Below are 23,730 nucleotides of genomic sequence, written 5' to 3'. Positions count from 1 at the left end.
CTTCATAAACTCAGGTGCTAGGTACTTAGGACCTCATCCAGGTCTCCCCTTCTCTCCTTTGCAGGTGACCCGGGAGAGACTCAGTCTTGGAGCCGCCGAGTAGCCCCCGGTGCAGAGGAGCCTCACTTGCAGAATTCCAGCCAGTCTTCGCCCCCCTCTTACAATTTGGTCCCCTTTTATACTCCCATACCTAATTTTTGGAATTTCTTTTTTCTTCCTCTTCTTTTCGCTAAACTACCCCGCAAAGATTTTTTTAAAATCTCATTTGCTCACCTTTCCTTCCTAGCTTTCCATTTCCAACTGAAAACAAATCTTTAAACGACCCCCGCCCCTCCGACGGCAGGAGCACCTGCAGAGCTTCGTAGCCCCCCGACCTCCCAGCCCGACCGCCCTCCCTCTCAGCGCGCGGGTTCCGGGCCCGGCGAGAGGGCGAGAGCGCAGCCGGGGCCATGGAGGTGACGGCGGACCAGCCGCGCTGGTGAGCCACCACCACCCCGCGGTCCTCAACGGGCAGCATCCGGACACGCACCACCCGGGCCTCGGCCACTCCTACATGGACCCGGCGCAGTACCCCCTGCCGGAGGAGGTGGATGTACTTTTTAACATCGACGGTCAAGGCAACCACGTCCCGTCCTACTACGGAAACTCGGTGAGGGCCACCGTGCAGAGGTACCCTCCGACCCACCACGGTGAGTCCGCCCCGGGTGCGGCGACCTCCGCCCAGCTGTCCCGGCTCTCTGGGGTCGGAGAGGCAGGGAGGGACCAGGGGGTGGGGATCCCCGGCCAAAGCCCCCAAGTGCCGTTGCTGCTTCATTTAAAAAAAAAAAAACAAAACAAAACTGGGGCCCGGAAATGGGCGAGGAAGGCGTCTCGATCGTCGCGAGAGTCTGTTTTTCAAAACAGTCGCAGCAGGCGCCTCTGCGCGGCTGCGGTCCCCTGGGCCTGGCGCTCACCTGACGGGCGCCGCGCTGCAGCCCTCTCTCCCCGCGCGGCCGCTGGTTCGGGGGCCTCAGAGATGCCGGGCGCGGGGAGCCGAGCCTCTGCCTCCACCGGCCACCGCTCCCCCGACCGGGCATTCGGTGCCGGCCAAACCTGGCTGGGGCAGGGTTCTTTCTAGGGGCTTCGCTCCCCCGGTTATCCCCTGGTTCTCTCTCTGGGGCTTCTGCCGGCGTGCCTCGGTATGTTTCTCCGGCACATTTCCAGAAAGGCCCGAGAAACGTATTTATTCCCACCGCTGTGTTTCGGCCTTTCCCCAAAGCTAGTGCATTTGGTTTTTAGGCACATCTCCTATCTCTAGCCTCTGAGGAAGGGAAGTCTGGTGCTTGACCGGGTTTTGGTGGAAAGACTCCCGTTTTAAGTTTGAGACATTTGAGGTTTCCTAGATTCCCGGCTGCACGGAATTTTCCTCCGTCTACACTTTTTGGTTGCCTCGTTGCCTGCTCCCCGCAACTCTTGCCTTGCTCTCTCCTTCGGCCCTACAACAGACCCATTAAGCTCCCAAAGAAGATTTGGGATCCATCAGGGTCTCCTTTTATGGAGGAGCGATTCCAGTTGCCTTTTCTTTTCTTTCTTTCTTTTCTTTTTTTCTTTCTCTTTCACCTTGAGGAATTCAGGAGAGTTCTGAAATGGTAGAGAGAAACCCAGCCCTATGTAGGTGGGGGGAAAAAGCTCTTAAGGCTTTCCATCTGTAAGCGTGTTCCCAAAGAAGAAATTGCAACATTTCAGGCGGAGGGACTGTGAGGCCATCTCAGTTGAGGTCTGCCCTGGTTCCCCGACTTCGATCCCGGGGCTGGGGCCGCTGACAGAGCCCCTAGGGCAGCAGGCGTTCTCCTCCCTGCTGTCACCAGGTTTCAAACAATTGTTTCTGCGGATGGGGCGCTCTTTGCCCTTGTTCTGTGCAGATCAGCAGTTAAGTGGAAATGCGGTAGATGCAGCCTTAATATTATTTACTATACTACTTCCTGCATAATGTGAAGCTTGACCCTTGGTGTTCAGAGAGCTCTCCTTCCCCCTCGACTCCCCTCCCCTTCCTTTCTCTTAAGATTTTAGTTTCGGTATTGTTCTTAATGGTTAAATAGAATGTCAAACGCTGAGACAGGTACTGGATTAAAAGATCAATAAGTGTGTGGATTTGTACTTGCCGTTTAAACTTACCCCTCTCAGAGCCTCTTTTGGTCTGAGTTACAGCTGCCTTAAAACTCTGCATTTCAAACGATAGCTCTGTTTACTGTGTGTGTGAGTGAAATAGACACAGAAAATGGCATTTTTTGTGTCTCAGGGGCTCAGGTGAAAATTCACATATTGCACTGGTGGAGTCACAACTCTGGGGGCATATGGGCCTGTTTTATTTTTTTCTAGTAGCATCTGGGAGGGTGAGAACGGCAGATAAAAGTGCCATCCCAGAGACCAGGCTTGGAAACTTTCTCCAACAGCCTGAGCGGTTCACTTCCCTGCAAATCCCATTCCAGGCCTGACCAATTCCGAGCAAGCAGTGAAGTGGGGTTACGTGCAAGTAACCCTAAAATGCTCCCTCTCCTCTCTTTCAAGCCCTCTCCCTGCTCTGGGCTTGGGGAGCTGGCTCTGCAGCTGGGCCTCTCTTAGGGTCCGTGTGTTCTCCTGGCTTTGAGCGGTTGTGTGGCTCACCCCTTCAGGCCTCATCCTTCCCAGCCCACCCTCTTATCAGGCTGCCTGGGATTAGGTCTGGGCTGGGGGCCGCTGGGCCATTGAAGGAAACCAATAAATCAAGTCAGGTTCCAGAGAGGGACTTCAGGGCTGTGATTCAGAAAGTGTATCTGGAGAGGCCAAGGAAGCCAGGGCCCTTCTCGCTCCATGGCAGCACCTCTTGGGTGTCAGACACAGGCCCTTAATTCCCTGGATTTGATGGGACATTGGTGGGGAGATAGGGTGAAGGGGGTGTGTTGGCCCAGGTACTGCTGGGGCCCCCAGGATCAGGGAGTGTGAGGTCTGGTCTGTGTGGGGATTGTCTTGCCAGGGAGGCTGGGGTGGAGGGGGAGGATGCCCAGGTGCCTGAAGGCCTCTGGGGGCTACTCTCACTCGCCTGTCTCTCTCCCGGGCCTTCCCCTTTACCCACGCAGGGAGCCAGGTGTGCCGGCCGCCTCTGCTGCACGGATCCCTGCCCTGGCTGGACGGCGGCAAGGCGCTGGGCAGCCACCACACCGCTTCGCCCTGGAACCTCAGCCCCTTCTCCAAGACGTCCATCCACCACGGCTCCCCGGGGCCCCTGTCGGTCTACCCCCCAGCCTCGTCCTCGTCCCTGTCGGCGGGCCACTCCAGCCCGCACCTCTTCACCTTTCCACCCACCCCGCCGAAGGACGTCTCCCCGGACCCGTCCCTGTCCACCCCGGGCTCAGCCGGCTCGGGCCGCCAGGACGAGAAGGAGTGCATCAAGTACCAGGTGCCTCTGCCCGACAGCATGAAGCTCGAGTCGGCGCATCCCCGCAGCAGCATGACCACCCTGGGAGGGGCGGCGGCCTCAGCCCACCACCCCATCACCACCTACCCGCCCTACGTTCCCGAGTACAGCTCCGGACTCTTCCCGCCCAGCAGCCTGCTCGGGGGCTCCCCCACCGGCTTCGGATGCAAGTCGAGGCCCAAGGCCAGATCCAGCACAGGTAGGAACCTTCTCTCCCCTCGAGACCTTTCCCCTCGCCCCCCCTCCCTGCTCCAAAATCCGGGACAGGGATTAGAGCGTGCCCTCCGGCCCCTCCCGGGGGCTGGGTGGCCGTTCAGACCCTTCAAAGATTTAATATCTTCCCATTCTTCCAGCGGGGAAAGAATGAGGTGTGTCGTCTCTCATTCCTGTCAGAGCAGAGGGCAAGTGAGATCTGATTTAAAAGCCACCCCCAAGAGCTGGGGAAGGAAAAAGACAAACAAAAACAAACCCCCATCTCCTGCCTGTCCTGCCAAGGAACTTCTGGGTGCTGGCAGTAACCTTTAGTCAGTTTCCAAGCGCAAATGGAAGGGGAGGGAATACATCTTTAGTGTTTAGTGCTAAAACGAAACCTCCTGAAACCCAAACAAATACAGGTCCCTCCTCTGACCCCCCTGGCCTCTACGTCCTGACCGGTCTCCTCCGCTCAGCTCAGAGGGGGTCATACAGTCACCAGAGGACAGCCCTTTACAAAAACATGTATAAATAAAGTGTGTGTATATTTTTCGCCGGGGGCGGGACCCTGGCAAAGACAGGACACACATTCTCTGTGTGAAAAAGAAGTCTCCCATCCTGACTTCTGGGTAGAGAGGTGGGCTCTGCCCTGGGTAGGGAGTTCAGTGGAAGTCAGAAGGGCTAGTTAACTGCAGTATCTTCTAGTGCTGGGAGCCCAGGCAGGGAAGGAAGGCGTCTTACGACCTACTCCCCGACTGATCTGAAGCCAGAGGGGTTAGGAAGGATGGAAAAAGTTTCCCCAGGTGTGTCTCTGCTTCCTCTGCCCATCCTCTCTCAGAAAAGCACACCCCAGCTAAAAGCGAGCCGCATTTGTATTCTCTTGGTGTAGAGGCTGGCATGAAAAGAAACAGTAAAGCCCACACAAAGTACTTCTGCTTTAAAAATAAAATAACCCACCGCCAATGTCAAAGCAGCTGAAACAGAGTCGGGGAGTCTCTGAGATGAGATTTCACTGTATTTTTTGAGATGGCTTGGGGAAGATTGGCATGTCTCCTTGGGGGTGTCCAGTTCGGGGTGGGCGTCTCTGTCCTGGTCTGTCCCAACTGGGTACCCTCTGGTCTGTCTCTGTAGAGACTCTGTATACACAGAAGTGGTGGAAATCACTTGTCTTTGCTGGAGGAGACAACCAGTCTTGAAACAGAGCCCGCAAAACCGGGGTTTAGAAAACTTCCGAGGGAGGGCTCTGGGTGCCCAGTGACCATGAGATCAGTTTCCAGGGTTTTTTTTCCAGGGTGACATTCACTCCGACTGCCTGGGCAGGACTGTCTCTATTTAGTTGATATGTTTTAGCTAATCCAATTATTTTCAGACTGCTGCACGCGACAGTTGCATTGTTTATCCCGAGCCAGGAACTTTAATAGAGCCCGGATGCGGTTAGGCTGACAGAAAACTCAGACCTGCGTGTTCAGTACATGAAAGTCGGCAGAGGGAGAGGGAGGTAGGCTCGCTGGTGGAGCCGAAGAGAAAGCAAGAGGAAGGGAGAACAGGGCAGGAAAGTGGCCTGGCTGCCTCGGCGAGTGGAGGGTCCCCGGGAAGCGGGGTACAGATCTCACAAAAGCGGGGGCGGGGCGGAGGGGGCTCAATCAAGGCTCCGAGGCTGATGGCAGTAAGAGAACAACCTGTCCATTTTGAAGTCGGGGTGGGATTTTTTTGGGAAAGTTCTCTTTTCTGGTAGGGCTAAGAAGTTGGGGGCCAGATCGTGGTCTCTGAGGCTGGGGTGGTGGTTTGTGTAGGGAGGGGACCGAGTGACTTTTCCAAATGCCTCTCGTCTTCTGCCCTCATTTCCGCATTTGATCTCTCCCCCTCCGTCGGCACACCTTCTGCCTTCGGGTTTGCCTGGCTATTCTGTCTCTTCCCTGGAGACCGGGACATCTGGGGAGGGGTGAGGGCGAGGGCTGTGGTTTCCCTAAACCAGAGCCAGGGGTACCTATATACCTATTTTCTTCTATTTTTTTGGAGAGGAGAGGAGCCGGTTTAAATTTGACTCTTGACTTCCTCCTCCTTATTCCTTTCTCACAGTCAAAAAACCCCAGAGCAGCACAACTGGGCGGCGAGGGAGCTGGGACTTTCGGGAACGTGGAGCGCGCAGGGCAGGTTTCGAGGCTCCGTGAAGAGGGTGGAAGGAGTGGGAATTCCTGAGAAGGGGATTCTCTTGGTTTTAGTGGTTGCTTTTCTGTTTTGTTTTTTTTTTTCTTTAACCTCTTCTTTGCTCTCGTCTGAAGGAGGAGCCCAGAGAAGGGAGGGTTGTCGCATTTTGGAGAAACGGTTGAGCTGTGGTTTAGAGCACCTATTGCTTTTTTAACGCCCGGGCTGTCCGGGCTGAGATGTGTCTTTGCAAACAAGACACCAAGCCTTTTGTGTGTGTATGTGGTGGGGGGGACCATTTCTTAGCTCCCCCCTCCCTCCACCGGGGGCATCCACCTCCCCCTTTTTCTCTGCAGCCTCCGTACTCCTTCAGTCCAGCCTCAGTTTCAGGATTTCAGTCGGAGGCCAAGGGGTGTTTGAAAATGGCTGTTGAGTGTTAGGAGGCCTCCCGGCGCTGTGGTTGTCACCTAAGAGCGAGGTGTCTGTCTGAGCAGCTCACAGCAGGCGGTGAGCGAGGAGAGAGAAAGCAGGAGACAGTCAGGGCCTCCGTTAGGAAAACTGCTTGTTTGCTGAAGTCACAGATGAGAGGCAACAAGGAGAGGAAAAAAAATAAAATAAAATAAGAAAAAGCCACGCAAGGCAATCACAGACTTGCCGAGTGAATCAAGACAGAAAATTGCTCTAATGTGCAATTGCTGGAGAGGCAACTGTTGCTGGCTTTCAAGGTCCCTCGGAAAAGGAAGCTGTTATCCTCCCCACTGGCTGACAAAGGAAAGGAAATCAGACTAATCGTGTCAGGCAGGGAGATTCCCCTGGCCCAGGTGCCCAGGAGCGGGGCAGTCCAGCCCGAGCTACTGGGGATGGAGGGGATTTGGAGCCCGAGAAAGCCCCCAGAGGTCTGGGACAAAACGGCTGGGAGCCCGAGGCCCCTGTCTGCACAGGATGGGGAGTGTGCCAGGCCAGGCCAGTGTCCCCAGAAGAGGCTGACGCAGCGCCCACCGGGGGCATGAGGACTGCGGGGGCCCTGGCTATGCCTGCGGCCACATCTCCTCACCCACTCACCCTCTCCTCCCCCCCACCCCCGTGCCTCTCCCACCTTCAGCAGCCACATCCCGAAGGCTTTTGACCCCAAAGCAGAGGAATCTGGATGTGATTCAGCCCAGAGCCTACTCAGAGCTGCTGGGTGCCTAGCAAATGCTCCTGGCCCATGAGGGCCACGTTTCTGTGGATAATCTCAGGGGTTCTTGGAAGGCTCTCTGTAGACCCCAGGTTAAGAACTTTTGGAATTTGGAGCAAGAAATTGAAATCTCTCAACTCCTTTTTTTTTTTTTTTGGAGAGCCTGTCCCTGGAGAAAAGCCTAGGCTCAGGGGTGTAAATTCCTTGCCACCATCATACTTGGTCTGGGGGTTTCCTAAATCTGAGCAGGTCCCCGGGCACTGGGCTGGCCTTGCCCTCCTCATGGGGAGTCAAGATTCCCAAGCGTCCTGCCTTCAGGTTCCCTTCCTCCACCCAGTCTTCCTGGTAGTTTGGGGTCAGCTGATTAACCTCTTAAAACAACTGGTAGGGGCTCATCTTTCTCCCCTACCATCCCCAGGCCCCTTCCCAGCACCCTAAAGACCCTTTCCTGACTCCTCTTCTTGGGGGCACCAGCTCTGGTGAAGCCACTGGCCCTGCAGGGTCGGGGGCTCCTCCTGGGTCCCTCTCGGCTGGCAGTGAGGCTGGTGCGTCCTTGCCAGGAGGACGAGGCCCCCCCCAGGAGCGGGGCAAGTTCTCCCAGAAACCGTCCTGCTCTTCTTCCTCTCGGGGAAGTTGAGAAGAACTCTGTGAGCAAACTTCCCTCCTCCTAAAATGGTATCTGGAGGGGTTCTCTCCCCGGGCTTTCCCTCTAGAGGTGGGTCCCCGTCACTCTCCAGCCCCTGGAGCAGTGCTGTTTCAACCCGGCCTGGCCGGTTTTTTGTTGATTTTGTTTGTTTGTTTTTTTTGGAAAAAGAGCAACTGCAGGCAGGTTTTGGTTAATGAGCCAACCCAAGGGCCTCCCCCCTGCCCTCCCCCCCATAAACCGGCCTCTTCTCCTGACTCCGCCCCTCCCAACACTTCCCCTTGTTCTGTTTCCCTCCCTCCCCATCTCCAGCTTCCTTGCCTTCAAGATCGCTCTGCGTTTCCCTCCAACCTTCAGACTGGGGTCTCAGTGGCTGGAAAACCACAGAAAACCTTGGTTTTTTCTAGAGAGTAAAAAAGATGATGGGGGAATGAATGAGTGGACCCTGCTGGGTCTTCATCTATTCCTTGCCAGCCAGGGACATTTACAATTTTATTGGAAGTAAAATCTAAGGCCCTCGGTACTAAAATCCATCAGCCGATTGATCCATCTGTTCATCTGTTGATTATCTGTTTCTCTATCTAGCTATCGATGAATCTCTCCTTTGGCCCCATCCTAATCTTCATTATTTAATCAATCCGCATAGACAGACCTAGTGAAGATAATGGATCATCTTTGTTTTCCTCTGAGGGAAGCGAATGGAATGTTGTGCTTTCGCCATCGACCGGGGCTCAGGGTTTTCTCAGGGAACTATTTCAAGTTGAACTTCGCCTTCCTCCTCGGCTCTGCCTGACCTTCCCATCAAGTCAGGCAGGCCCAGGACAAGGTTCTGCTGCTACTGATTCCTGTGCTGTTTCTTGGGCTGGGAGCTGTGTGTGTGTGTACACGGGGAACGGTTAGGCCATGAAAGGGTCACACAGTAACTCTTTTCAACTCAGGAGCCACCTTCAAGGGAGCTGGGAAAGTTCCCCCAAAGAGGAAAAAGAGAGAAGAAGTTCTCCATTTAAGTTTCATTCCCTAATTCTGCTGGCAGCTTTTCTGTGTGTTTTCCTTCCATAAGTGACTTATGTGTGATCTTGTTTCCAGAAGGCAGGGAGTGTGTGAACTGTGGGGCAACCTCTACCCCACTGTGGCGTCGAGATGGAACGGGGCATTACCTGTGCAACGCCTGTGGGCTCTACCACAAGATGAACGGACAGAACCGGCCCCTCATCAAACCCAAGCGAAGGCTGGTGAGTTGTCCTTGGGAAGCACTGGCCCAATACTCTCCATTGGGTGTCCTCAACTTCCTCTCTTCAGGAAGAAGAGCTTTCTGCTGGAAATGGGCAGGACGGCTCAAAATCAGCTTGCTTGGGATAGTTTCTTTTTTCTTCTTTGTTTTCTTTTTTGCAAATTAGATATACAGAAAGGTCCCCCTGCCCCCGCCTTTCTCCCCCTCCATGGTTCGTAAGTCACTTATCACATTTTTAAGGATGCTGACTTCTGCGTTATCAAATCTTAAATGTCTTCACTGATAGAATGATTGCTTTAACAGGACCAGGATTTAAGATGCATTGATAGTCACGGTTTCACAGAGGAATTCAGTAAGGGGATGGAGTGTCCCAGGTGCCACCCAGAACTTGTTTCTGAAGTCATACAAGTGGGCTCCTAGGAAGTAATTACAGTCTCAGGGTTGCCTTAGTGCTACGGATGAGATCTCATGTGCCAGGGCTAATGAACTGAATTTCACAAACAGCAGCCATTGGACTTAGTGGAGTTTTTCTTCTTCCTTGGTCTGAAGAATTGAGAAATTGCCACAGGTAATTCCTGGGGGGAAAACTGTGTGATTCCTGTCCTGCTTCTTGGTCTCCCCTAGTGTCTGGTCTTATTTTCCCTTTGAACTCCTGCCGGTCGGGGGGATAGTTTCCTCTCTCCCCCCTCTTTGTCCCCTTCTTAAACCTCTTGACCCCTAGGAATACTTGAGAAAACCTGGCACTGGCAAGCATTTATAAGGAAAATTAGCCTGAGAGGTTCATTTGCAAACTTGTCTTTGGAATCTCAGGCCAGATTGAATAGCAAGTGTATGTAGCAGACAAATAAAAGCAGGCTTGGCAAATGATAACTGTAACCACAGTCAAGAGATCAAAATGCTTTTTGTGGTGATTCACCAAGTAGAGAGGGGAGGAGGGGAGTTTCCCCATGCAAATTAATGGATGAAGCAGCATCCCTCAGATTCTAAGGTAGACCCTTCCCAGATCCTCTGCATTCTTTTTAAAGAATTATTTGTCTTCTCCATCAGATTTTAGTGCAAATCAACACCTTTCACATCCTCTTCAGAAGAAGGAAAATCTTTCTAGGGATGGCAATGCCCACGTGACTTTAATTTTTGGCAATCCTAGGTTTCTAGGCTTTATTCTTTCTGATCTTTGCCCCCTTCTCCAGCTCTCTCAACCTTCCCCCGACTTGTCCCCATGCTCTTTGGTACTTTTTTTTTTTTTTTCCTTTCTCTCATGTGCAAAGCTAACTTCCTAGGAAAAAGCTGCCGGATATCTGAGCTCTGGAGATAACTCATAAACAACAACTCAGCTTCCCCAACTTAAACATCAAGATGTTTGAACGTATCAGAACAAGACGTGTTTGAAAAAAAAAAAATGGCTGGAGATGTTAGCACAGAATGAATATGATCGCACCACAAAAGAATGTTCTGAATCACTCAAAACCTGGCCTTAGGAAAAAAAAAGAGAAAAAAAGAAAAGGAAAGAAAAACAAAAGAAAGAAAACTAACAACAAAAAACTTCTTGTTAAAATAAGTCATGGTACCATTATAATTGGACTTTTTTTTTTTTTTTAAGGTAAAAGTAAAGAAGGAAAAAGAGAGCAGAAAAGTGTCAGACCCCGTAGTTGTCTGGTTGATGAGCAAGAGTACATTTGACATTTTCTTGGGGTTTCTTCTGTCTGGGTAGATTGTACAGGAGGCCTGGACTTGCATTTTACATAATTTTGTCTTCATTCACCTTTCATAAGAAATCTCTAGAACTCTGAGTAATAATTACTTTTTATTCTAGAGTTCCTTTGCTGTCACATGTGAAGCTGCCTTCTCTTTCTTACTCACCTCTTCTGGGTGTTTTTTTATTTTTAGTTCCATAGAATTCACATGCTCCAGAGAAACGCTCGGGGCCCATTCAGGATATATATACGTATATTTTTAGCCCTTAGATGTATTTGACTTCTGAATACCTAGAACTTTCTTTTTGTTCTTTCCTGTATTTTCCTGTCCCTCCTTCCCTGCTCTGTCTCTCCAGTTTGCTGCTTTTGCACATTTGCAGACTTGCTGAAGACCACCCTGCCTGCCCCCTCTGGGTAGTCAGCTCTTCTACAGATGCATATCTAACACTGAATAAACTCATGCAGGAAATAGAAGGGAAGACCCATAGAATTTTTTTTCCTAGTGTTGCAAGATTTTCATAAGTCTCACAACTAGCTTGCTTTATTAATATACTTTGTCTTCTGCTAGTGACCCAAACAGTGTGACTTTTAGAGGTTCTGTATAAATTCTCATAAAGTCTAAGCCTGTTTGGATTCATGTTACCTTCAATACACTGCAAAGGGCTGCACCATGAGCGTGGTTATTTGGAACTCTATTATTTTATCGGTTGGTGTTGTGCACTTGTACCATCCCTTCCCAGTTGTTGGGCTGGGAAATCCGGTATCTGCGTAGATATTAGTCTATTATATCCAAGTATTTCTTTTAAAGGGACTATAATAATAATCACGTGATAATGTAGTTGTCAAAATCCTTAAGCACCGATTTCATGTATCATTTCCTCCCAAGAGTACACAAGAGCAACAGTTAAGTCTTAAATTATCATGTTTCATAAAAGAAGGTGGACCAGAGGCATACGGGATAAGAGACAGCACTCTTGGACTGCGGTGAATTATTTTCCAAATGGACAACTCAAAAGTAGAACCTTCTCAGTTATGATGGAGAAGGGCTGTTTTTCCTGTCTAGTTCCACAGAAACTAAGAATTACTAAAAACAAACGAAAAAAGCCACAGCTCTGCTATTTAAACCTGTGGGAAGGGGCAGCATCTCTGTGGAACAACTGAGTAGCTTTGAAAGGAAAGGAATCAGCTTGGTTCATTCAGAATTGCCACTGGGTTTTCAATATCTGACCTCTTCGGGTGTTTGGCCCAACTTCTTGCTGGGTAAAATACTGATGGAAAAGCACACCCTGATCCCTGTCCTTTCGTTCTGTGCTTTCATAACCATGCCAGAATTTTCTTGATCACAGATAAAGACCAGCTGAATTCTTACTCCTTCTCTTGCCTTTGATAATATTTTTGAGTCCCAGGGACGGAAATAATTTTGCAGTTGAAATTTTCTTTTTATGTTGCAAGGGGGTGTGAGGAGATGAGAGATACATGGTTACAAGTGACCCAACCTCATATCCTTTCAAAAGTTTTTGAGCTTAAGTTTTCTTTTTTTAACGTATGGACATAGGAAATAGTCCCCTTATACATTTAAGTGCGTTGAAAAGCGAAAGAAAAATCTCCCTTTTAAAGGAAATGAAGGCAGTGACACAATCAAATAATGAAAATTCAGCTTGGGGCTGACATCTGACCTGTAACCATTTTGCTCTGTGAACAGCAGATAGGAAGCACCTACTTTCAAGAGGGTGAAATGAAATGAAGTTAGGAGCGGGGCCAGTGTTCCTGGTGGATTGCAAAATTCCTTGTTCCTCTCAGTTTGTCTCACTAACTGAAAGCCACCTAAAGAGGATGAAGATGGCTGTCACCACGAGTGACCAAATCTGAAAGCGTGGGCTGTGCACATTTAGGATGCCTGCAGATTGGCTGGGGTCCCGTTCACTTAGGATGTCTGGCTCGGTGCTTTCTCCGTGGCCCATCCCGTGTGTGCCAGCCACACATGCGCAGACGTTCTCTCATTCTGACAGCACTCTGCCCTCCTTATCATCCAGCGTTTCTTTATTTGGGATCTAGAAAGCGCTTTTGATGCTTGGGTTTGTACTTCCTTGGCTGTTGGTCTATTGCGATGACCAGTATCCTTGTTGAGAACTGCTTTTCTGGGCAGTTGCTCTTGAAAAAGACCTCCTGTAGGCCTGGTGAAGGAAGCCACTGAGAGCCTGGTACCCAAACTAGTCTGGTTAATTTAAAATTGCTACCCATAAAAATGAAACATCTGGCAAACTTTGTTGGGGAGGGAGGGGGGCTTGTTATGTCGGTGAGGTGATGTCGGCTTTCTCATCCTCCCAAATCCTTCCCCAGGGGACAGCAGGCTATGTGCTGACCACCGGACTATGGTCTGACCTGCTTCTATGCCAGTGGATTGGCTTCATTTTTCTTCTTGATGCAGCTTTTGGGGATCTTTATTACTTTCATGTGGGCCACTTGCTAGTTTTGATTTCAGTGATAATTTTTTTTGAGTCGGTCTCCGCAGCTCTGCAAACCCATGTAACATTTGTTTTGATTTTTATCCTCCGCTCTCTTCCCGCTCCCCAGTCAGCAGCAAGAAGGGCAGGTACGTCCTGTGCAAACTGTCAAACCACAACCACAACTCTCTGGAGAAGAAATGCCAATGGAGACCCTGTCTGCAATGCCTGCGGGCTTTACTACAAGCTGCACAATGTAAGTGTCCCGGGGACCCGCCCCCGCTCCCGGAATGGCCCTCTTCGGATGATGCCCAGTGCACAGCATCCCCCTCCCCTGGTCCCCTTTCTCATTTTTAAAAAAAAAATTTTATTGGAGTATAGTTGATTTACAATGTTGTGTTAGTTTCACGTGTACAGCAAAAGTAATTCAGTTATACCTATACTATATCTATTCTTTTTCAGATTCTTTATCCATCTAGGTTATTACAGAGTACTGAGTAGAGTTCCTTGTGCTCTACAGTAGGTCCTTGTTGGTTATCCATTTGAATCGCCCAGTGACAAGGCCCAGAAAAGGCATTGCAATAGGACCCAGTGTAGGAAAGGACTCGGCACAGGGCACAGCGTAGCCTTGCTGAGATTGAAGGCTTTAAAGCAGATGACCCAGCCCCTTAGTTTGTATTGGAAACAGTACGCGTGGTGGGCCTGGTCTGGGTTTTTAAGGGGAGAAAAATCTTTCTCTTGGAAAAACCAAAGTCACCAGTCATATTATGATGTTTCCTTGAGTTTTTAAACGTTTTGCAAAAAAAAAAAAAAAGAATGAGTCAGTGAAAAGAGAAAGGTAAATAGGATTGTAATGCGTGGCGCAGGAGTTCAGGGCGATTCAGTTACTGAGGGGTAAAGAGGCTTGGTGAATTTTAAACGGATTCTCTGAATAAAAGATACGAGATGAGAGATTTCATCTGCTGACTTTGTCCTCACCAGGAGAACTCTTGCAAAGCAGCCGACAGAGGTTATCCTTACCAGGGAAAAGAACGCTTTTCTCCTTTTAGATCACATTAGCAGAATGATAATTGTCAGTCAGTCACACGGGTTTGGCTGTGTCATTTTTAATCTTTCAATTTGGGGGTCCTCCCATTTTGCAATATGTTTACCTTTAAAAAAATTTTTCAGCTTTTTTTTTTTCTTTTTTTCCCTGCAGCAACTCTGGCTGACAGGCCATGACCCTTATGAGGCCAGAAGTTTATGTTGATCCCAGAGAAAGAATTTTCTGTCTGTCTGTCTGTCTCTGTCTGTCTTTCCCTGTCTCTCTCACTTCATCCCTCTGGCTCTGTCTGGTTCTCCTGAAGTCTCTTGACCAGTCTGATTTTGGTAATGTCTGGGAGTGAATGGGGAAAGGCGGAGGGCTTTGCTCAGAACCATTCTGGCAGTCAAGCATCTTACCCAGAAACACCTGGGAACTGGGGAGGAAGCTTTTTTGCTTAGAGTTTTTGAATCACAGGAGAACTTCCCAGGGTGACCCCAGCAACCTAATCGTTTTGTGCTTCTTGGGAATGAGTTGATTTGATTCCCGGGGACCCCCGTAACACTCACCTCCCTGCCCATATGCTGTCCGCTCTTGAGAGGAGGGGCCCGGCGCTGACGGAACGGGGCTCTTACTACAATCCATCGTTTCTCTACCACACATCCTCAGACTGTGGTCTGTGTACATTTATCAGCAATGAAACCCCAGGCCCATTTTCACTTTGGGGAATTTCCTTGCTCACTGCCGTGGAGAGAAGCAGATTTGTGATTAAAATCTGGAAGATTTGGGGCCTTAGGGTTTATGAGCTACCCAGTGGTTGGTACAGCCGATAAAATGATTTTGGGGTTGAAATGTATGGTTTTGCAAAGAACTTTCATGTTACTTGATTACATTTGAGCCTCAAAGAGTCCCATGATGTAGACAGGGCAGAAATTATTTTGATTTCCCTTTTACTTGAAGAAATGATGACTCAGAGGAACATGGCTGATGAAGTAGAAGGGCCAGGATGGATTTCTGAATTGCAAAAGGCCTTGCGGGGAGATCAGTAACCCCAGGACTAATAGGGAACAGAGGAGAGTCAGCACCGTCTCACTTTAGAATGTACCAAAGTTCTGTTCAAAGTCATGAATTGTGTGTGTATATATACTTCTTTCCTATTTCCACAGAAGTATAGGAATTATGAGAAATGAACCAGCTATAAATTTCTTTGACTACTCAGCCACAGTGAGATAGGCTCTCAGTTGTGTCCAATCTAAAAAAATATCTATTTCTGAAGAATACGAATTTCTCATTAAATCAAAGACAGGTCAAGGAACCTTCTTCACCCCTCACTCCCACCCTATTCTACATTAGCTCCCGACTTCATGGTTGGGCCCCAGTGGCTGGGAGATAGAAGCGTGCTCATCCACCAGAGTGGTTCTTCTGCCTTTTCTGGTTTAGTGAGAATTCACAGAAGGAGGCGGATTTGGTGTGTATTTAACAATAAGAGATAATAATCTATTAACATTCTCCTCTTGTTGTGTTGTGTTCTGCCCATCGAGATACCATGCACGACCTAAGTTAGTTCCTGTCTTCTTATCTAGGTGTGTAGATAACTACCTATCTCAGTATCAGTGTTGGGACTAGTTATCTGGCTTTGTGTGGCTATCTGTGTAACCAGATATTATATTTAGATACCTGGCTCTGTATATCTAGATACCAGCGTAAAGAGCCGTGTGTCTAGGCAGTATCTTGGGGGGGATTCGATGTGACGGTAGATTCCTATCGCTCTGTAGGCTGCGTCCTTATCTTGATTATGACTTTGAGGAAGGAACCCTGAGATGTTCTTTGGGCAACGACCTTTTAGGTCCTCTGTCGCCACTCACGTGGCCTTCCTGCACAAGGGGGAAGGCAGGTGTCCGTCCCACGGAGTGGTTCTGTACCCCTCTCCAGGTGACCAGCTCAGGCCCAGGAAGCTGTGGGCTTGCCACTACCAGTAGCGTTGTCGGAGCCTGGCCTTCTTGGCTGCTAGATTCTTTCTTCCTTAACTATCCCTTTCTAGCTTCTGGAGCAAACAGGCAGATCCTAGAGCCGTGAAATCTTCTCTTCCTCCACCCTTGAGGACCCTGGAGGAAGGAGTTGTTTGTTCCCCAAGGAGTCAGGAGTGACTGAGACCCTGACCTTCCCTCTTTGAGTCCCTTTGCCCATTTCCCCAGAAACATGGCCAGATGTGTGGTGGGTTTGCTCAACGGGGCAGATGGCCGCTATTGAGGTCAATCTGATTCTGACTCCTTGCGGGGAATGATCTCAGTTTGCTTTGAAGTCCCCTCTCTTGATTCTTCTCCCCACCCCCCTAAAACAAATGTGTATTCAAAACAAAACACATGGGGCTTCCCTGGTGGCGCAGTGGTTGAGAATCTGCCTGCCAATGCAGAGGACACGGGTTCAAGCCCTGGTCTGGGAAGATCCCACATGCCGCGGAGCAACTGGGCCCGTGAGCCACAATTACTGAGCCTGCGCGTCTGGAGCCTGTGCTCCGCAAAAACAGAGGCCCCGATAGTGAGAGGCCCACGCAACATGATGAAGAGTGGCCCCCGCTTGCCACAACTAGAGAAAGCCCATGCACAGAAACGAAGACCCAACACAGCCATAAATAAGTAAATAAATACATTTAAAAAAAAAAAGAAAGAAAGCATTTGACAAACGTTTAAAAACAAAACAAAACAAAACAAAACACATGAGGCTTATCAGAAAGAGAGCGATGGTCTGCTGCCCTGGAGATGGAAGACTAGTGCTTGCCTCTGTCTCTTTACTCAACTTCAGGCCTGGTCTTTGATTTTTAGGAGGAGAGTGCTTTCAGGCTAGCACAGGGCTTTGTACCCCGTAAGTGGATATTAAATCTTGTGGATTGGTTGTTTTGCTGTCTGTCTAGTAAGAAGTGGATAGTCAGGACCAGGTAGAAATTGCAACTTTCAATCATCACAGTTGCTGTGGCGTGGGCGAGAGCTTATGTTTTGGAAAGACACTTTGTATTAAATTATGACCCCAGAACTTACACATTTCAGGGGAAGATTTTACAGCACCTCTCGTTTAGATCGTCAGAAGAGAGACAACCAGGCATGACTTTGAAGAGGGAAGCAGTCCTAGCTTCTCAAGGCAGAGACAAACACTTAAGATCGATTGCCTTGCAGTACTTGCCCAGTCCTAACACAGATTTTGGACCAGTAGACAAGCTATTATTTCCCCCTTGAAAAGCCCTCCCTTGGCTCCATGCTCATGAAATAGTCTAAGGTCATTCTAATGGAAGAAGACAAGTTATTATTATATTTTAGTTAGCAGAGAAATACAACCATCTTGGGTGGGTCTCTAGAATATGGTCCTTGGAGACAGAAAGTTCCCTGAGGCAAACTTTCCCCCCGATGATTGGTGCAGATGAATGTAATGAATAAGCCCTGCTTGGAACACCTTGCCTATGGCCTCTTGGTTTCTGAAATTGATAGAGGCTGACAGACCCCCACCGTAGAACCCTAGCCTGCAGGACTCTGGGTCCCTGGGAAGGAGGCAGGAAGGTGGGGAGGAAGGGGCCCCCTGAAAGCAGATCCCTGATCTGGGGCAGTCAGGGGAACCCGGGTTGGGGTGTGAAAGTCTGCACTATTTCAGAGCCAGCCGAATAAAGTAAAAAAAAAAAAAAAAATTGATCTCTGTTTAGATTAACAGACCCCTGACTATGAAGAAGGAAGGCATCCAGACCAGAAACCGAAAAATGTCTAGCAAATCCAAAAAGTGCAAAAAGGTGCACGACACGCTGGAGGACTTCCCCAAGAGCAGCTCGTTCAACCCCGCCGCCCTCTCCAGACACATGTCTTCCCTCAGTCACATCTCACCCTTCAGCCACTCCAGCCACATGCTGACCACACCCACGCCGATGCACCCGCCCTCCAGCCTCTCCTTCGGACCTCACCACCCTTCCAGTATGGTCACCGCCATGGGTTAGGGTCCCTGCTCGATGCTCAAAGATCTCCAGGCGAGAGTCCCTCCAGTCCCTTCGACGTGCATTTTCGCAGGAGCAGTATCATGAAACCGAAACCCGATGGATCTATATGTTTTTGCAGGCAGAAAGCAACATGATGTTTGCCACTTGGACAGAGGAGCCCACTGTGGTGTCTGTGTTCTCACTCCCTGAATCTGGATACCATTTGTGAATAAGCCATTCAGACTCATATTCCCTATTGAACAGGGTCTCTCTAGTGCTGTGAAAAAAAAAAAATCGCTAAACATTGCATATAACTTATACTGTAAGAAAGACTGTACGTTGGAAGAAGAAGACTTTATGGCCTCCGTCAGGAAGGCACGAAGGATGCCATGCATTTTAAAGATGATGGAAGAAAATAAAGTGTGGAAATTAAGAAGAAACTAGTTCTGATATCCAAATGGACAAACTGCCAGTTTTGTTTCCTTTTCCTGGTCACAGTTTGATGCATTAAAAGAAAAAAAAAAAAAAAAGGAAAAAAAAAAGAAAAATGTTGTAGGCGAATCATTCGTTCAAAGCTGTGGGCCTCTGCGTAGGAAATTCTATCACTCCAGGCAACGCGTTACACTCCCAGATTGCCATGGAGGGTTCAGTTAGACTTTCCTAGGCCTCCATGCTTTGTGAACAAGTCCCTGTAATTGTCGTTTGTATGTATAATTGAAAGCACCAAAATAAGAGAAGTTGTAGATTTATTTCATCATATTATACAGACTGAATTGTTGTACAAATTTATTTCCTGCTAGTGTTAAGAACTGCTTTTTTGTGTGTGTTTCCGTTTCAATATTTTCCTCCTCTCTCAATTTTTGGTTGAATAAACTAGATGACGTTCAGTTGACCTAAGGCGGTTGTGCTCCACAGGGCTGATTTTGTTTTTCCTTTTTGTTTCTCAATGATATTTATTAAATAGCTTCTAAGGGTACAAGAGCATCTGTCCTTTGTCACTTCTCCTGCAGCCTGTGCTATGAGGGTAGCAGTGTATGAGCTACCCGCGTGCATGTCAGCGACTCGGGCCCGACAGCCCGGGTTCTGAGAGCCACCTGGCTGCATGTTAGCACCTGTTGTGTTCTGTGTTAGTGATCACTGCCTTTCATGCAGTCTGTTGGAATAATAATATAAAAAGATAATAAAGTTAAAAGATTTAAAAACAACCACATAACACGGTAATCAAGCGTGGTGGCCAAGCTCTTCTAGAATCTGGTGGCTCTAGCTAATTGAAGCAAAAGGAGTTTAAACAAAACAAAACAAAATAACAAAGCCCAAACTTGTTCAGTTATTCACTAGGAGATAAGGCAAACCCCAGACAGTCAACATCAATTCATCTGGGAAGCTGGGGACCTTTGGGGCTCATGGGATGCAGCCCAGACGAAGGCATCCCCAGGCTGGAGTAGGTTCTGTGGTCCTCTCTGAGCTGCCGTTCCCTCCTCCTTGTCTAGCCTCAAGGAGACGATCTTCTAGCAGGAGAAACAGGAAGATTTCCTCGTTGGGATTCTCGGGTGGATTTGCAGTTGATGGATCTCTGCAAGATGGAAAGGAGCTGGGCTTCACGTCTGTTTTGCTTTTCTACTGTTGAATAACATCACAGTGAAGGGTTGATTGGAATGTTTGCGAAACATGAAATAACCATTTTGTAACCTACGCTGTATAGTTTCCTTTTACTCTGTTGACAGAATGTGTAACGCTGGCACACATTTGAAAAATCTCTGTTAATCGCCTCTCTGCTTTCTTAGCAAATATTTCAAGCCTAAAGCTCAATGTTGAAATAAAGAAGTAGAGGATGACTGAGATGCAAATGAAGATCTGACTGGCTCCTAATTCGGATGTGGTTTCCGGTTACTTGTGAAACACCCAAGGCAGTGGTCGTCTGTTGCCATCTTAAACTTGGGCGCTGTTATTGGAGGGTTCCAATGTTTCAGGATTTGCCACTTTTTTTCCTTCATACAGATTTGAGTGAATGCCCTTTCACCTTAAGAACAGGAGTTCAAATTCTTGACATTCTTGGGGGTAGGAGAAGGGCGGGCAGGGGTGGGGGGCACACGTAGCAAAATCCCAAACTCAACACTCCAGCTACATTTTGTTTTAGGTGCTATAGCGATAGTGGCACATTTGATCCTCTTCCTGCCTCAGACAAATGTCATTTTATCATTCTGTACATGGATTTTACATTCTAAGATATTTTGGGAGGATGATGCAAAAGATTTAAAAACTATAACTCTTCTGCAGTTTCTCCTTTCTAATGTTATCATATGTTTTCATGGCTTCAATAGTTTTGTTCTTTCTTTTCTTCTTCACTTAAAAGAAAAAAGACACACTAGAGCAGCGACAGGAGAGAGGGTTTCCTCTAGAAAAACAGAACAAGATTGTAGATCTAAAATGCTGCTCCAATATTCTTGAGTAAATTGTACTCCTAATTAATTTTCCATCTCTTCTGCCTCGCTTTTGAAATAGCTGCATTTAGCACATCCATGGGAATATATGTGAAGATTTGGATTATTTCTTTAAAACATTTTAAAAGCCAACATAATAGAAAAATAACAAACTACATAGTTGTTGAACAGTTTTGCCATTTATGAACTCCTCATATCCAACAGTGGACGTTCATGATGTAAAAATTTTGAATGAAAACACTTCTTTCATAGATGCAACAAATACCTGTTGAGGATCTAGGTTGAAGTCCATTTAAAAACTTTTTTTTTAATTAAAAAAAAGCAGATTAGGAAATAGAGAAACCAAGGTTCCAGTGTCTCAGTCTGGTGACATTTACAGGTTATTCCCCTTTGAAAAGAACGATGTGAACTGTGGCGAGGTTGGGCCCCTGGGTTGGTCTCCATGCAAGCAGAAGGTGTGACACAAGTGGGGACACTCAGAACCTGCCTTCTGAGAGCAATGTCTATTTTCTAAACCTTTTTTAAGCGTTTAGAATGATTTTTAAAGCTGACTCCTCATCACAGGACATCATTTTAGTATTTCCTAAGTCTAGAAACTGTGTGAAAGGAGCAAATTCTCCCCAGGTAGTGCATGTCGGATCCGAATTCAGTAAAACACCTGTTCACAAAATTCAAACTCAGAAACTCAAATGCCATCCATTTCCCACATCTGATATGTTCCTCACAATGGTGAATTGTCCCACTGACCTTTCAGAGATTTAGAAGCATTATGAGTCCACGTTCTCCTGTGTACTATACCCCTGCCCTCACCCCCAAATCCACCCCAAATCCTCAAACCATTTTTGTGATCCTTCCTGGACAGCAGGCATTACTGACTCCTCTGTAGAGAAATTCCCTTCCATTTCCAAGCTAAGCAGAGATTAAAGAATTTTTTTAATTAAAAATTTAAAAATCACAAAAAGGTGCGAAGAAAACATTTGAACGATAGCATTTTATCGTTTTATCCACAGAGCATAAATTTTAACCATGATCCAAAACAGCTGAGTAATACACCAACCCCTTTCTGCACTTTCAAATGAAATGAACTTCTGAAAAACATTTTCATTTTTACTTACTCCATCTTGCTCGTATTGGTGTGAACACACCCTCAGACTGGGACTTGTCTGCACTTCTTTGCAAAAACCCAATAAAGGGAAAACCCCAGAATTCAGAGAAATTCACTGATCATCTGAAACGTCTGACCACCACTGTCTTAGGAGTCTGGGAACTTGGGTTTTTATTCCTGGCTGTGCCACTGACAAACAGGGTTATCTGGGGATTTTTGTTTGATTTCTCTGGGGGTGGGCTCTTTACATCATTAGAAGACATGCTGTCTAAGACCCACGTGAGAAGAAAAATGCCATGATTCCATTGGATTTTTAAACTTGTTTTGGAGAACATCCTTTATTAGGAAAGACGTCCTCACACCCCTGGTTAGAATCTTGAGCAGGCTGTAATTAAGGTACCAGATGGGCTGGGGTCGTCCCACTCTCATCTGCCCTTAGTATTATCTTGCAAAACACAAATTAACTTGTATCCTGTGACTGTCACCCTGGGACAGGGGTTAGTGTCCCAGCCTGCAGATTCCCTGCTCTTTCCGAAATGTGTCCAGGCCCCTCTTGAGCGGAATACACAGGACTTGCTTGTCCTGCTGATGTTGGCAGTGTGATTCATATTTCACTCATCCATTGTGTAAAGAAAGTCCGCCTGAATTGCTTATAGCCTATTCTAGGGAGATAGCCAGCGTCCAGCCTTTCTTTTTCCTTGTGCTCTCTCTCTCTCTCCCAGGAGAAGGGGATCAGCAGAGGAAATAGATCAGTGTTCCCTCAAAGCTGTTCCTTTTGGGGTGCTCTGTCTGGATTCTGATTTCTCTGGGCTGTTCTCCGTCACCCTTGACCTTCTTTGCAGGGGATCCTGGTACATTAGACACATTGTTTGCGGTGCACTTTTACAATCCCCTGTCATGTCTGTGTGCACAGTTTGGAGTGGGGATTTGGAGAACGGGCACCCTCCCTGTCCACCCCCCCACCTCCACCCCCCGCCCACCCAGTCTCAGGCTAAACAAAAGACGTGCAGTACAAAGCACTCCGCCATGCTGCCAGGGCCCAGCAGCAGTCCCAAGGCCTGCAAATACCTGGAGGGGAGCTGCTGATTCCTAGGGAAGCAGCTGTGGGCCCAGCCTTGTGCAAATGAGGGATGCAGTGTGGTCACGGGGCAAACCAGCCCCTGGCACCGGCTCCTAATTCAGTGCACTGACCTGATGGGGACCCCCCTGCAGAAGGATCCGGATGGGGTCGGCTCGATGCCCAGACTACCAGGTAGTCGACCAAGACATCAGCCAATCTGGTCTAACTTTTTTGGAGGAGAGGCCAGTGGACATTTCCAGAAAATGAAAGTTTTGCTTTTTTTCTTTGGTTTTTTGTTTGTTTGCTTGCTTTTTTTCTGATTATAGAATTAGTTAATACTTCTTAAGCAAACTTGTAAAATACCCCTCAAAATTTTAAAGTTAACTTTTACTTTTTTCCCATTTTTTTTTAAAGAAGCAGAAGAAACAAGATTTGGGGGGGTGCTGTTGAATGGGCCATGTGTGGTCCAGTGTTTTGAATAGTTGGTCTGGAATCGTTTTTTGAATCTGGTGGCCCCAGGTATGGGGCTGGTGGAGCGGGGGCTTGGGTACAGCATGTGCTTTTTGAGGGTCATTACAACTCCATCTTATGAATTGGGAGGGGTCGTTAAGTAAAATCCACCCGGTGAATGCAGCCACCCTCTCCTTCTTGGTATTGGGAGGTTTTCTCCCCCCCGTTTGTCGGGCTGGCCTCTAACAGCTGGACAGGACAGCTGCTGGGTGTCTTGTAAAACAGGCGTCTCTGAACACAGCAGCCTCCTCAGCCACAGCCCCGTCCACGTTCACTGCTAACTCTGAGCTGAAGCTTCCTGGACTCCCTCGTTGACAGCCTGTGACACTGAGTCAGAAATCCTGCCGAGTTCTCCACGGCAGGCCCAGAGCGGACCTGTCTTCTGTGAACTTGAGAGGTGAGTGCATGAAGCCCCCTGTCCTTCACCTGGAACTTCTCAGGGCTCCCTGGTGGCCTTAAGCTTGGCCTTCCTCAGAGAACTCCCAGCTTCTCAGCGGTCAACCCATGGCGTTCACTCTTCTGAAGACCCGAGGACCACTGACAATGGCCTGGAGCCATGGGGGCCTCCCAGAAGGACAGGGGGGCTGGTCACTTGTTCTGTCTGGCCCTCTGGACACATGTGGACTGGACAATGAGAGGAATGAGGGTGAGAACGTGGCCTGGAGGCTATAGTACACATTGG

The 23,730-nt window shown here is 48.3% G+C and overlaps 1 protein-coding gene across 1 annotated transcript in view; it reads left to right on the top strand.

Annotated features, from left to right (window-relative positions):
• GATA3 (GATA binding protein 3) overlaps nt 1-18,829 on the top strand; it is a 28,214-nt gene extending 9,385 nt beyond the window's left edge. Inside the window, 6 exon segments of the mRNA XM_082619315.1 lie at nt 65-477; nt 480-689; nt 3,096-3,632; nt 8,677-8,822; nt 13,090-13,215; nt 17,669-18,829. Of these exon segments, the coding sequence (XP_082475441.1) occupies nt 450-477; nt 480-689; nt 3,096-3,632; nt 8,677-8,822; nt 13,090-13,215; nt 17,669-17,953 (1,332 nt within the window). The 5' untranslated portion in view covers nt 65-449 and the 3' untranslated portion in view covers nt 17,954-18,829.
• The last annotated feature ends 4,901 nt before the right edge of the window (nt 18,830-23,730 follow it).

The sequence above is a fragment of the Mesoplodon mirus genome (genome assembly GCF_964341445.2).
Source record: "Mesoplodon mirus genome assembly, chromosome: 4".
In the NCBI taxonomy this organism is placed as follows: domain Eukaryota; kingdom Metazoa; phylum Chordata; class Mammalia; order Artiodactyla; family Ziphiidae; genus Mesoplodon; species Mesoplodon mirus.
Note: the sequence above shows the minus strand (reverse complement) of the source record. Positions and strands in the feature narration are given on the sequence as shown.